The following is a 14,822-nucleotide window of genomic DNA, read 5'->3' on the forward strand; positions in this document are numbered from 1 at the left end:
ATGCTGTCAATCTGTAGCTCATTATCTTGTTTTCCTGTGTGCTTTAGACTACCCATTTAATACTGCAATTTCTTATGCTGGGTTTCTTAGATTTTTCCTTATCTATGATTTGTGACTCTGTTCTGTACTTTATTTTAGTGTCTACCTTGAAGTTTGTATTTAGAATCTCGTGTATAATATAATCTATTCTCTGGTGGTCTCTTACCTACTTGACCAATACTGATTTAGACCCTTTGCTCTTCCCCTCCTAAATAATTATTTTCATTTTTTATTCCAACTCGTCTTAGTAATTTGTAGTTAGAGTGCTAAGATCGTCCTTGTTTTTGTAGTTTCCTTACTTTTACCCTAATGCTATAATTGAATATTTGCTATCCTGTTCTGGTTCTATCCATCGGTCTCCCTAGTCTGTGGATTGTGTCCCCTTTCTCCCTTTTTTCTTTTTTCAAGTATGAGAGCCTTCTTGAGGATTTCTTGTAATGGAGGGCTTTTAGTTACAAATTCCCTTAACTTTTGTTTGTCTGGAAAAGATTTAATTTCTCCCGCGTATCTGAAGGAAATTCTTGCTGGATAGAGTATTCTTGGCTGAAGGTTTTTATCCTTTAAAGCTTTGAATATATCACTCCATTCTCTCCTAGCTTGTAGGGTTTCTGTAGAGAAATCCGCTGACAGTGTGATAGGGGCTCCTTTATAGGTTATTCTCTTTTTTTTCCTTACTTCCCTGAGTATTCTCTCCTTATCATTCCTATTTGCCAACTTTACTATTATGTGCCTTGCAGTAGGTCTTTTTACATTGACAAATCTAGGAGATCTAAAACCCTCCTCTACACACATTTCTCTGTTGATCCCTAGATTTGGGAAGTTCTCTTCAATAATTTCATTAAGCACACTTTCTGGTCCATTTTCCTTTTCCATATTCTCGGGAATTCCTATGATCCTTATGTTCTTACTCCTCATTGAATCCATTATCTCTTGGAGATTTTCTTCATTTTTTTTAATTCTTAGTTCTCTTTCTTCCTCTGTCTGGCGCCATTCAGCCTGTCTGTCCTCGATTATGCTAATTTTCTCCTCTATGTTGTCTACACGGGCATTCAGGGAATCCGTATTCTGTTTTATTTGGTCCATTGTGTTTTTCATCTCAAGTAATTCTGTTTGATTCTTCTTTATGATTTCAATCTCTTTTGTGAATTAACTCCAGAACTCGGCTTGTTTCTCTATCTTTCTCTCTACCTCATTGAGTTTTTTGATTATAGCTGCTCTGAATTCATTATCACTTAGTTTACCTAATTCCAAGTCCTCAGGACTTAATTCTGTGTTTTTATTGTTTTCCTTCTGGTCTGGGGCTTTTATAAATTGCTGGATGGTAGAGGAGCGGTTTTTTCTCTTGGTGGTAGAATTCAGTTGCAGTTACAGCCTGTCGCCACTAGATGGGGGTGGAGAGCGCTGTGTTAGCTCTCCGCCTTGGGTCAAGATCGCTGCGCCCAGTGGCTTTGCTGGGGGGGAGGGGCTGTTACTCACACGCGCCGGTCTGGGTTCAGATCAGTTCTGTTCTCTGGTCTCCCAAGGGCCTTGATTTATAGGGTCCCTGCCGACGGAAGCTTTCCCCCTGTCAGCGAGTCTCCACTGAATCAGCGGCAGGAGTCCTGGATGATCCCCAGTCACGCGGCCCCTCCCCCGCTCCTTCCCCACCCATGCCGCAGCAATCGCAGACTCTAGGGGACGGAGCGATGTTCTCTCCTACCGTTCCAGCGCCTCCGAAGGTGTAAAGCAAGGTTTATGATCTCTGCCTTCTTGGTATTGTAGGTCTCTAACGAGCTGGCATTATGTTTATTCTCTGAAATTCAGTTCTTCCAATCTTTTGTTGTATTTCGGAGGGGAGAGAATCCCGGGTCAGCTCACCCTGACATTTTGCTCCCCGTTTCATTGAGTTTTGTATTATTTTTCTATGCTCTATTTTATAGTTTATCTCCACTCTGAATTTTCTTCTTTCTGCTAGCTTTGTGTTTAGTTTGCTCTTTTCTTTTCTACTTAAGATATGCAGTTAGATTATTAATTTGAGATCTTTCTTCTTTTTAAATGTAGGCATTTACAGCTATAAAATTTCCTCTTAGCACTGCTTTCAGTGTATCCCATAAGTTTTGGTATATCGTATTTTTGTTTTCACTTGTCTCAAAGTATTTTCTAATTTCCCTTGTGATTTACATCTATACATTTCTCTCTTTTTTTTTTTTGCTGAGGAAGATTCATCCTGAGCTAATGTCTATTGCCAGTTTTCCTCTTTTTGCTGAGGAAGATTCACCCTGAGCTAACATCTGTAGCCAATCTTCCTCTTTTTGTATGTGAGCCACTACCACAGCATGGCCACTGACAGACCAGTGGTGTAGATCTGCATCTGGGAACTGAACCCAGGCCACTGAAGTGGAGCATGCCAAACTTAGCCACTAGGCCACTGGGGCTGGCCCTACGTCTATCTGTACATTTAAATCAATATTGTTGTGGTAGGTTGTTGATAGTGACATTTTTAAATGATTTTTCCAGCATTTTTAGATGTTATGTACTGAGAGAGGATGCCTTGCATTACAGTTTTTAATTTCAATGACTAAGGTTTGGTTTTTTCCTCATATCTCAAGCTTATTTTCAATTCTCCATGGTTGTTTTTGGTTGTATCTTATCCTTTTCTTTATGCTTTTCTTTCCTTCTTCTATGTTCTTAATTATTTTAAACATGCTGTTCTTATTTTATAACAATTCTGTAATCTTGATATCTGACCCTTTGTTTGAGGTTTCCCTTCATAGCACTGATGCTAAATTGTTTTATTGTGTGTTTTATAATTTTAGGTTATACACTAATGTTTAGTGGAGCTTTATGGAAATCCCATGAGGCCTGGATTGAGGGTTTAAGCTGGTATACATTTCATCTGTCAACCTGAGTGACAGGCATGTGTGTTTTAAATGATCAAAGCAAACTCTATCACACTCCTCAAGCTAGAGTGCAAGCTCTATGAAATCAGGGGTCTTTGTTTTGTTTACTCTTATCTCCCCAATTGTCTAGTATAGGGCATGGCACATACTAGGTACCCTACCTGTACTTTTTGAACTGAATTTATCATCTTTCTTTTCTGGTGGGTGGATTAATTTTGACTAATCCACTCTTTCTTTGAGGAAGTAGTGAGGCACTATTGTAGGTACTTTCTATCAGTAATGCCTGGGGTTTTCTTTGGAATTTTTGCAAGTTTGTTCCAGTAACATGACCTTGATCCCATGCTATGCAAAAAGATAATTCTAGTCTTATCATGATGAATGGTCATTTGCCTCCATCCTGGGCCTCTTCTTGTTTCAGAGGCCTCACATTAGTTGAATTTGGCTCTCTGAGCCATCTTCAATTTGTTTTTCATTAATCTTCAAATTTCTCTTTTTTTTGGAGGATGAGAAGGTGTATTTTATTTTATTTTTTAATAAAAATAATCAGATTAAGCTTTGAAGGTAAAGAAATAAAGCCTTATTCCAATGATACGGTTTAGTAGTGAGAATTTAGATAACCATTAAATATAAGGAATGATAAATGATAAATGGAAATTAGCCAAGAGAAAAATTTTGTATTTTTTTCAACCTAAAGACATCTGGTACATTTTTCTGATTAATACACTGACCGTGGGCAGGAGAAAACCCAGTCGTATTGAGGGAGAGTATAACTGAATGGTTAATTTATTTTTCATTTTAGTGCAATACTCATTAAATTATTTTAAAATGAAATTTAAATGATATTTTCTAACAGGTCTTCAGATTATTCTTAAAGACTGTTAAAGAAGAAAATTTAACTATATCCTAACATTAGCAATAAATTTGGTAGACTTCTTCATTTGGTATGATGCAAATTAGATGGAACATGGATGTAAGCAGAAATAAAATTGCCACCTTGAGTTATAAAGAGCTTGTTTTCAAAGAGGTGTATTGTTCTCTATGTTGTCTTTATATGATCATCTTGATCTACTCTGTGGTTGATTATAGAAGATTATGAATTGACCCACCACTTGGTATTGAGGTGCTTTGTCAAACATCTTTCCAAAAAGGGAGAATAAAAATGGGTTCATGAGACATGACGACTAAATGTTGCTTCTTCTTTGTATTGCAGTTCCAGTTCCTAGCAGATTTGATCGACGAGTATCAGGTATGTGTTCTTTTTCATAACATACTGCTAAAATACTATTTTAAGATAGGATTATCTTAAATAAAAATAAACTGACCTTTTTAATTAAAAGATAAATTACCAGCACTAAAGAACATTATAAAAATTACCTGTGATTCCTTCATTCTGTTTCATTTTAAGTTCTGAGTATTTTTATATTGCTGTAGTTTGTCTCATTTATGTCATTAATATTTTTCCATGTGTTCATAATTATGGCTGCTTTTCCTATTACTATTTCTGGTGTTCTAGATTATGCTGCCATTAACTTCTTGCATATGTTTTGAGCCACTTAAATTATTTCCTCAGTTATAGTACGAGGAATGGCATTCTCTGGTCAGAAACTAAACATTGCCATGGCTTTCTCTGTGTGTTATTTTCTAGAGATGGTCTACAAAAGAGGTTGCAGGGAGAAAGACACCTTGCAAAGGCCTGTTTTCCACCACGATTTCACTAATGTGGACGGTGCCTACTCCTTTTATTTAGATGTAAAATAGTACCTCAGATTGTTTTATTTTGGCATTCCTTTGATTATTAACAAAAATGAGCATTTTTCAAATATGAGAAGTCTATTTTTATTTTCTTGTATGAGACTAGTTTGGTAATATTTTTACCTTTTATCTAGTATGGTCTAGATTCTTTTTTATAAGTTTGAGTAAATTTCTCTCATGACTTTTAATCTTTTGAAATTTTTAATGCAAAATTTTCCAGGTTGGTTATGCTACTTATTTTAATTTTACTATTTTTTATTGACTCAAAATTTTAAAGTATGCTTTTTTGTTTGTTTGTTTGTTTTGGTGAGGAAGATTGGCCCTGAGCTAAAATTTGTTGCCAATCTTCCTCTTTTTTTTTCTTTCTCCCCAAAATCCCAGTACATAGTTGTATATCCTAGTTCTAGGTCATTCTAGTTCTTCTATGTGGGATGCTGCCACAGCATGGCTTGATGAGTGGTAAGTAAGTGTGCTCCCAGGATCTGAACTGGCAAACCCCAGGCCACTGAAGCAGAGCATGCAAACTTAACCACTCAGCCACGGGGCCTGCCCCTGACTCAAAAATTTTAATATGTGACTGGTACCTTGGACACTGCCTGGCACATAGCAGGCAGTTAGTAAATACTTATTGAATATATACATCCTCTACTTTTTTTTCATGATTGCTCCTAGGCTGAGAAGGTCCCTCTCTTTTCATACAGCTGATAAATATGTTTTCTGAAAGTTTTTCTTATAATTAAAATGTTTGACTTTTGATACATCTAGAATTTATTTGGTTGTACAATTGGGATGTTAATGTATTTCATAATTGCTGTGCGAGCTGTGTGTATCACTTCTTCTTTCACATGCCCTTGTTTTAGGAAGGTTTCTTGCTTTTAACTTGTCTTATAGGGGCCGGCCCAGTGGTGCAGCAGTTAAGTGCACATGTTCTGCTTTGGCAGCCCGGGGTTCGCTGGTTCAACTCCCAGGTGCAGACATGGCACCGCTTGGCAAGCCATGCTGTGGCAGGCATATAAAGTAGAGGAATATGGGCACGGATATTAGCTCAGGTCCAGTCTTCCTCAGCAAAAAGAGGAGGATTGGCAGTGGATGTTAGCTCAGGGCTAATCTTCCTAAAAAAAAAAAAAATTGTCTAATGATTTAAGAGCTGATAAGGCTCGGAATTCCTTTTCTGTCCCTCTGTCCTTTTCTTTGAGAAGATCTGTTCAATTATGTTTTCAGAACCAAAGTCTGTTGAAAGGAGATTGAAGAATATGTCCTTATGTATAGAGAGTCATTTACAGAGAGGAAATAGAGTAGGGATTAAGGTTGTGCCAGACTCAAGAGGTATTGTCTCTCATGTCTGTTCATCCCTGCCCTGCACACCTTTTTTCCCAAAAGATTAGTAATATCCCTTGACATCTATAGGACAGATCTGGGAGATGGAGAGTACAGTAACATCTCCTCCAGAGATCACAGATGGTGTTAACAGTTCACAAATTGCCTCTTGAGCTTTCTGTCAGTGTAATTCAGTCCTTGAACTCTTTGGAAGACTCAGACAAGTGCATGGTATCGTCATTCTCCATTGAGATTTTGCAATCTTATTGAAGATTTAAAACTATTTGATTCAAATGTTAAGTGAAAATAAAAGATTTTTAAAAGAATCCAAAATGGTTATGCATGAGAGGAAAAAGCCTGTAGCAATAGCCAATATTTTTTGAGTGCAGATATGTGCTAGGTACACAGTTTTAAGGTCTTTCTCAATGCCTGCCTTGTATTGTTGAATATAACCCTCACATTAAAACTATGAAGTACATGCCAAGATGGCAAACTGGAAGCAAAGCAGAGGTTAAGTAACTTGAAACAGTCGAGGTGATAATGTGCCCAAAGGCAACATGGGTCCTAAGTACTACCCTTCCTATCTCTAAGGACCCTTTCTTATACCGTCTGTAACTCTTGGTCAGTCTTCAGCTAAATCCCCTAAATTCTTCGCCTCTTCTCTGAGTGCAGCTTTCATCTTGCTGCTCTAGCTGAAGCTTGGCTTGCCTGCAGGCTTCTCAAATGATGGCTCTTCCATCTTCTTTGTAACACTGATAGGAGATGAGTCAATGTCTCTATTGCTCCTCACTGCCACTTCCAGACCATTCTCTCTCCTTCCTCAGACCTCACATTATTATATTCTACCAGCCACTGCCCAACCTTGTTTCAGTCATCTAATAATCCTCGGGTTGTTCCTTCTTATTTCCACATAGTCCTTCCAATGTCTAGCCCATCACTTCCTTGACCTCCTCTCCTCCAAGGATCTTGTCTTCCACCCCACTTCAGCCACTTACTCCCATGGTTGTACTCTCATATGACAAGCATGACAACTCTTCATGCTCTAAATCAATGATCCCCGTCTCCTACCACTACCTGGTGTGTTCTGTGCTCCTTTGCTGTCCTACTCCAACCCTGACAACTGATTGATCCTGCCTCCTTTTTTACTATTCTTCACTTCTTTACTCACCTTAAAATCTTCGATCAGTGATTAGCATCACATCTTGGCACATACCCCTCAACTTGCTTTTCCTTTTTTGCTTGCTTGGCTAAACCATACTCTGGTTAAGCCCACCTCTCTGCTTAGGATATGTCTACATCACAGCTGTACTTGATTTAAGGAAAATACACAGCCCTGTTGACTGATCTTACTTTCTGTTTATAATCATTAACTTCTAGTAGGCTCTTGATGCCAGCAATCATACTGTGTGTCCATGCTTCTCTCACTCTCCTTTTCTCCTAGATAAGTCTTTCATACCTTCTCTCCCCCAAAACTTATACCTCCTTCCCATTCTCATTCCTAGGAGATGTTCTTATTCTCTATTTAACTAAGGAAATAGAAGCAACAGAAGAGAATTTCCGTAGACTCCCACCACCACATCTATCCTTCCTCACCTGCGTATGAGACCAGTGTCTACCTATACACTAGATCTCATCCCTTCATCCTTCCAACAGTTACCTCTGCTTTATCTTGCATAGTCTTTATCCTTCAATTGGATTATTCTTCTCAGCAAAGAAACATTGTTGGCTCTCCCTTCTTAAAAAATAAAACTTTTTTTAACCACTCTTCCTTTTCCAGCCACCACCCTTTTTCTGTCCATATCTTTACAGGAAAACCCCTTGAAAGAGTAGTCCATATTTGTTGTTTCTAGTTTCTCTTCTTCTGTTCTCTCTCGAGCCCATTCTAATCAGACTTTTGCTTCCATATCTCACCAAAATTATCTTTGTGGATTGCTTACTCAAATTCTTCAGACCTTTTGAGAGACACCTTCTCACTTAGACCTTCAGTAAGGCCTATGTAAAATCCTCTCCCTTCCCAACACACACACGCACACTACCTAGCTCCCTTTATTTTCTCCTTAGTGCCTGCTCTATCTATCATCTACCTATCTATCTATCTATCTATCTGTTTATCTCTTTTAGCTTTTTATCCTATTTATTATCTAGTTCCCTATATTAGAGTATAAGTTCCAATTGGGCAGGGAATTTTGTCTGTTTTGTTTATTGATGTATAGTTAACACTTAGAACAGTGTCAATAAATATGGATAGATGAATGGAAGGAAGGAACAACAGAAGGGATCAGGAATCAGGAGGAGAAATTAGGCTAAAAAAAATCAAGAAACACTTCTTGGAGGGAGGCAGAAATTGCACTGGAAATTGAAAAACATGGTTACTATTTGGCTAGTACCAAGAAGGATGCATTTTAGGTGGTAGAATGCCTTAAGACTCGAAGGAGAATGAACTGGGCCTGGCTACTCTGGCTGTAGGGGAGGAGATAAGATAATATTGGAAAGAGAGGTGAGGATTGGGGCTCCTGATGTGATCCAAAGACTTCAACAAAAACCAGTTGTGTGAGGATATGTGCTGTGTCAAAGACTGCAGAAGAGACTCAACAACTCAGGGTATCTGACTGAATAATAATCTGGAATGTAAAGCAGCATAGGAGAGCCAGCAGTTGTTGAGTGTCTCCTGTGAGCCCGGCCCTGTGTTTTAAATATCACCTTCTGTTATTAACCCTTTACATGGTTCTTGTATTGTTATCACCTCTTACCCCTGAAGAGACCAAGGATTGGAGACATTGAGAAATAGCAGGTGAGGGCTAGCTGGATCCAAGCTTAGACCCCAGTGTGTGTATCTTCAAAGATGGGCTCTTCCCCTTCTTGATGCTGCCTCTCCCTTGCAAAGCACTAGAATTGGAATTGAAAAGCTGTGCCTTCCAAGTTCCAAGTTCTAGCAGAACAGTCCCTCTACATCAAGTGATAAATACATCAAATGAAGAGAGTTCATAAATTCTTTAAAGGCAAGCTTTCTTGAAATAGTCCTAAATTAGTGTTAACTGTCTTTGAGTTAGAAATGTTAGTCTGATTCTGTTAATTAAAGAACTTCATCTGAAAAAAACCCCTTTCATTTATTAAATATGTGTTGAAGCTTCAGAGTACATTAATCAGAAATTTGTGTGTTGGCATCATGCCACATTTAGGCAGGGAGTATCTGACTCTAGTGATGAGTGTGATACAGTCAACAGTGCAGTCTACAAGAATCTGATGCCACGTCAGTCACACATTTCTGCATGACAGGTTCTCTTCACCAGATATCCATGCCTTTTAGGGCTTACATGCTTGCAATGTACTTAAATACTTATTTTGTCTATATCCTTTCACAGTATTCAGTATTTTTTCCATCTATAGCTATCTTCAGCTGAAATATTACTAAGCATTGCTTAAAATAACTTAGAAACCCATTGTTATAGACTAAATTGTGTCCCCCTCAAATTGATATTTTGAGGCCAAACCCCAATGTGATGATATTTAGAGATAGGGCTTTTAAAGAGGTAATTAAAATTAGATGAGGTCATGAGGGTGGGACCCTAATCTAATAGGATTGGTGTCCTTATAAGAAGAAGAGACACCAAGAGTGCACTCACAGAGAAAAGGCCTTGTGAGGACACAGTGAGAATGCAGCTATCTGCAAGCCAAGGAAAGAGCCTCAGGAGAAACAAAACCTGCCAATACCGTGATCTTTCTTCCAACCTCCAGAACTGTGAGGAAATAAATTTCTGTTGTTTAAGCCACCCAGTCTGTGGCACTTTGTTATGGCAGCCCAAGCTGACAAATACACCTAGGCTATATCAACTCTACGTGGGAGCTGGCAGGGTAGCACAGGACTTCAGGCCTGTGACTGGAATCTGTGCTCATTTCTTTGTAGAAATGAAAGGGTTGTCTCTCACAAGCGCATTTTAATGATTCACTTTCTGGATGAAGGAAGCGCTGTTAAAGTTTGGGAAAAGAAATTGTGCTGGATAATCTATTGTTACTTTATACGGTTTCATTTTACTGACTAGTGACATCTGCTGGAGAACTGGGGCAAAATCAATTCCCTCAAGGGACTGTGCTGGACTTTTAGGTTTTCGTTTTCAGTAGGTCTTGAGCATCTCATGACACTCAGTGTAGTTCTTGAGGCTACATAGGAATCACACAGACTCTGGGCCTCCCCCAGGCAACTTGTACACTGACTAAGCTCCCTGATGTTTAGAACCATAAGGGGCAGCAATCACATAGCATGTAAAAATGGATTTTTATATAGAAAATGAGAAAAAGTAATTTGGGATCAGAACCAGGAACAAAGAGAGAGGTTGGATGTAAATAGAAGAAGTGGGCAAAGAAAGATGAGTCCAGAGTTCAAAAGAAAAGGGAAAAAATTCAAAACCAGTTTGAAAAATAAAGACAATGTTTTTTCTACAAATAGAAGTATAATTTTAATTAAAATAACTACTTTTGTTTAAATCATAGTGCTGTACTTTAAGAATTGAAGACTATGACATTTGCTGCCTCAGTTACATTAATGTCTAAAAATATAAAAATGAGCTAAATTGCTAAAATACTTTCCTCTAAAATCAGAGGAAAAGCAAGCCTGGAAATAAGCTAGCCCAAAACTAAGTGTCATTATCGGTAAAATCTTGTCAGTCTCATCATTGAAGACTTATTATTTTAAACTTTCTAATTGAAAATTTTCATACATATGCAAAAGTACAGGAAGTTAGTATAATAATACCAATGTACCCATCTATCTCCAAAGTGAGGGCTTTTTTTTTTTAAAGATTTTTTATTTTTTCCTTTTTCTCCCCAAAGCACCCCCGGTACATAGTTGTGTATTCTTCGTTGTGGGTTCCTCTAGTTGTGGCATGTGGGACGCTGCCTCAGCATGGTCTGATGAGCAGTGCCATGTCCGCGCCCAGGATTCGAACTAACGAAACACTGGGCCGCCTGCAGCGGAGCGCGCGAACTTAACCACTCGGCCACGGGGCCAGCCCCCAAAGTGAGGGCTTTTTAAATGTATTTTTCTAAGAAGACTTTGGTGGGGGGGGTGTGTGTGTGTGAGGAAGATTGGTCCTGAGCTAACTCTGTGCAGATCTTCCTCTATTTTATTTGGGATGCCGCCACAGCATGGCTTGATGAGTGGTGCTAGGTCTGCGCCCGGCATCTGAACCTGCAAACCCCCAGCTGCCGAAGCAGAGTGTGCAAACTTAACCTCTGTACCACCAGACCGACCCCTAAGAAGACATTTTGAAGTCCTAGACCAAGGAGTAGCAATTGGAGTAGACTGAAAAAAGGTCGAATATGAGAATATTTCTGAAGTAGAATTTGATGTATTCATTGGATGAGAGGTGAAAGAAGGAAGTCATGGTGAATTCCAAATTTCTAGTTTAGAAAACTGGGCTAATAGTAACAAAATGAATCAAGAGCACAGAGAACCAAGAGGCTCACAATTTAAACATCATGTCTGGTTAGCTGCCCTCAATGCTTGAGGGTCTTCAGTCTCCTACTAAAATACCTATGAAGATTCAAAAAGTGGCAGCAGTAATGTCTAGGAACTCAGGAAGGAGTCTGCCTTAATCTGTAGGACAGATCTGAGATAAACACATCCTGACCTCATCTTATGGAAACAGGAATGGCTTGGAGAAAGATAGTCATTATCTACATCCCGCTTGTCAGTTCCCTGGTTTAGCTACCCAAAGCCTTCACTAGCCAGGGACTGGGTAGCCCTTTCTGCAGAATATTACCTGATACTGTTCTAGGGACTAGAATGGTATCTGTCATCTTATTCCCTTCTCCGTAATTTTTCTCTATCTATTTAAGGATACTGGGTTCCTATTGGACAGGCAGAGTATTGATGGCATTACAGCACAGGAGACGTCGTCCACACAAGTAGAATACTGTAGGCAGGGCAGGGAAGGGAGTCCTATCTATAGGACATGTTGGCAGTCACTATTTCTCAGGTATTCCATTAGTTCAGAGAAACAATGAGGAAGGAGAAACTGGGATGCAGCTAGACCAGGGCTCCACTGGGTAAGTGTCTCCAAGAAACCAGGAATTAAATTGAAAGCAATATGTATCGGCTTATCCTCTAGTTTTAGATATATAGAGTTTTTTTAGCCATCACACAAATGAATTGAGTGTAGGATCAAGAACCATTTATATTCCTTGCCTACTAACAAACAAGAAATAAACCCTAACAAACAATATAGGGCCTATGAATGAATTTAGCCGATTAAGGATAAATGAGGTATGAAGATTAGAAAAGTTCACTACAAAATGATCATAAAGTGCAGAAAGTCATTGCCTTTATGAATTCTGAGTAAAAAGCCAAGGAAAGAATAGACTGAGATGAAAAGGGAAATGGGTATGGTAAGGAAAGAGTATTTGTGGTTGCATGCGGTCAAGTCAGCTCTGACTCCTGGTGACCTTATGAATGAGTGATACCCACAATGTCCTGTCCTCAACAGCCCTACTCAGCTTCTGTAGACTCATGCTTGTGGCTTCCTTTATGGAAACAGTCCATCTCATATTTGGTCTTCCTCTTTTCCTGCTGCCTTCTATTTTTCCCTGCACTAATGCTGACAACAAGGAAAGACTATAAGGGAACTAAACTCAATAAGCAGGAATTAATACACAGAGAAGGCAAAAAAAGCGAAGTAAAATTGTTATGGGCAAAATCTGTGATGGAGGGCAGCCTTGAAGAAAGGACAGTTCTTGAAAGAACTGAGTTAGAGAGTAGAACCAAGATAATAATAATATTCCTGAAAACCAGAGCAAATGGAACAGAAGTGATAATACTAATGGTTCAAAGAGTTGGCATTTACTTCATCCTTTCTGTGTCCCAGGCACTTGTCTATTTGAATCTTTATGACAGTCCTCAGAGGGAGAATCACTACTGTTAGCTCCGTTATGTAGAAGAGAAGATGGAGATTTGCAGTAAATCACCCTAGGTCACATGGCCATTGCAGATAATTAAGGATTTATTAGAATAAAAATTTCCCCAGCTGTAGTGGCTGTATTATGAAGAAGAAACAGGTTTGCTACATTCTGGGCACCACCAGTGATCACATCTAGATCATTCTTGGCAAAACAGTTTTGTTAGTGAGTACACTAACTTTTTTATTCCCCAAATAATTCGTTGTCTCTTTGCCACTAACACCTAAGGGTAAGATTTTTAAATCACGACTTGTACTGGCATCTCCAATTCTAATCCTTCTTTTCTTCCATATTTGTATCTCTCTTCTTCCCAGTAAAAAACACCTGTGTGTTTACTTATTTACTTACTACTGTAATACACACAGAAGAGTTTCAGAATTGCTCTACCACTACCAACAGCAGTTCTTTTTTTGTTGTTGGAATATATCCCACTCAGGGTGGACGGTCAGAGTACTGTGTTCAGAAACTACTTAAAATAACTCTCGTTTCCTTCTCTGTGGTTATGTTATCAACTTATGGGTGATTAATTACTTTCTGGTTTATCTTGTTTCCTTTTGGAAAAATAAAAGGGTAAAAAGGTTTTTTTATGTATATATTCATATTTGTATATTTACCCCCCCACCCCCATTCTTAGCTCTCCTTCTTTCTCATGAAAGTCCTTTCTTATGGAAGGGATGGCATACTAGGTATACTCTTCTTCACCTCGCTTTTTTTTTTTGCTGTTTTCCCCCTAGAACTCACTATCTATCAGCCCATGGAGACTTTCCTTATTCTTTGTTACAGCTATGTTATTCAAATGGGTACTTATGTCATTTCTGATATTTTGCTATTATAAACAGTTGTGCACTGAATATTTTTTAAGTCTTTGAATTACGACAAAGACAAGTCCTGCAGACAACTAGTACAGAGGTTACCTACAAAGAAAATCAGGTTGGTTTTAGATTTATATAATATTGTATGAAGAAAAGAGCTTGACGTAGGGTATTTATTTTGTTTAAAATTCCTTCTTATTTTTAAGTCATTCATGTACATAATGATGTTAAGCTATTTTAGTTCTTTTCGTAATTACTGCATATGTTTATATTGCATACATTGTACCTTCTAGTTTTCCACACCTGCTTTGTAATTCAGTAGACACACTACCTCCTTGCTTGTCCTTGCCACTACAAAAGGATTTAGTAGATGATATATTTATCATCTTTCTCCTATCTGGGACTACAAATCCCTAGAGAGCTAGCTTTTCAGCACCTAAAAGTATGCCTGGCATTAGTAGGTACTTAATATATTTGTTAGTTGAAAGAAGGGATTAGAAAAATCATCACAGCCTTAGAAAACAGTGACTAAAAGAAAATTGTTTACTTCCTATTTTTCTAGTAAAAGCGCACATCTATTTTATTCATTTTTCTCTTTATTTTTTCTCTCCAAATTTAGTCTGTGCTGAGACCTATAATCCTGATGAGGAGGAGGAAGATACTGATCCAAGGGTAAGAACTGCAGCAGAGGTGTTAGGTAGAATTGTTTTATTCCCCACTCACTCCCTTCTTCCTCAACACATCAGATCTAATCATGCTGATAATTAGAGTAAATGCAAATTAAAATCTCAGCCAGTTGCCATTTTTTATCTAACATGTTGACCGACATTAAGAAGAATGAAAGCAGCATTGGTTGAAGTTATGGTAAGAAAGTTGAGGTTATGGTAAGAAGGTTGAGGAGATAAGAAGGTTATGGTTGGAGCTGTCAGAGCCTTAAACATAGTCAAGCCAACTGACACAGCAGTTACTGGAGAATTCATCTCTAACAAAATGTACAAACAGAGATCATTGTAGTGTTGTAATAGCAAAAAATGGAAACAACCTAAATGACCCCAAATAGGTGATTACCGGG

General features: G+C 38.4%; 1 protein-coding gene across 1 annotated transcript in view; it reads left to right on the top strand.

Annotated features, from left to right (window-relative positions):
* PRKAR2A (protein kinase cAMP-dependent type II regulatory subunit alpha) overlaps nucleotides 1–14,822 on the top strand; it is a 120,548-nt gene that overhangs the window by 57,556 nt on the left and 48,170 nt on the right. Inside the window, exons 2-3 of the mRNA XM_046669729.1 lie at nucleotides 4,129–4,164; nucleotides 14,370–14,422. Coding sequence (XP_046525685.1) covers nucleotides 4,129–4,164; nucleotides 14,370–14,422 — 89 coding nt within the window. The remainder of the gene's footprint in view (nucleotides 1–4,128; nucleotides 4,165–14,369; nucleotides 14,423–14,822) is intronic.

The sequence above is a fragment of the Equus quagga genome, chromosome 1 (assembly GCF_021613505.1).
Source record: "Equus quagga isolate Etosha38 chromosome 1, UCLA_HA_Equagga_1.0, whole genome shotgun sequence".
Classification (NCBI taxonomy): Eukaryota; Metazoa; Chordata; class Mammalia; order Perissodactyla; family Equidae; genus Equus; species Equus quagga.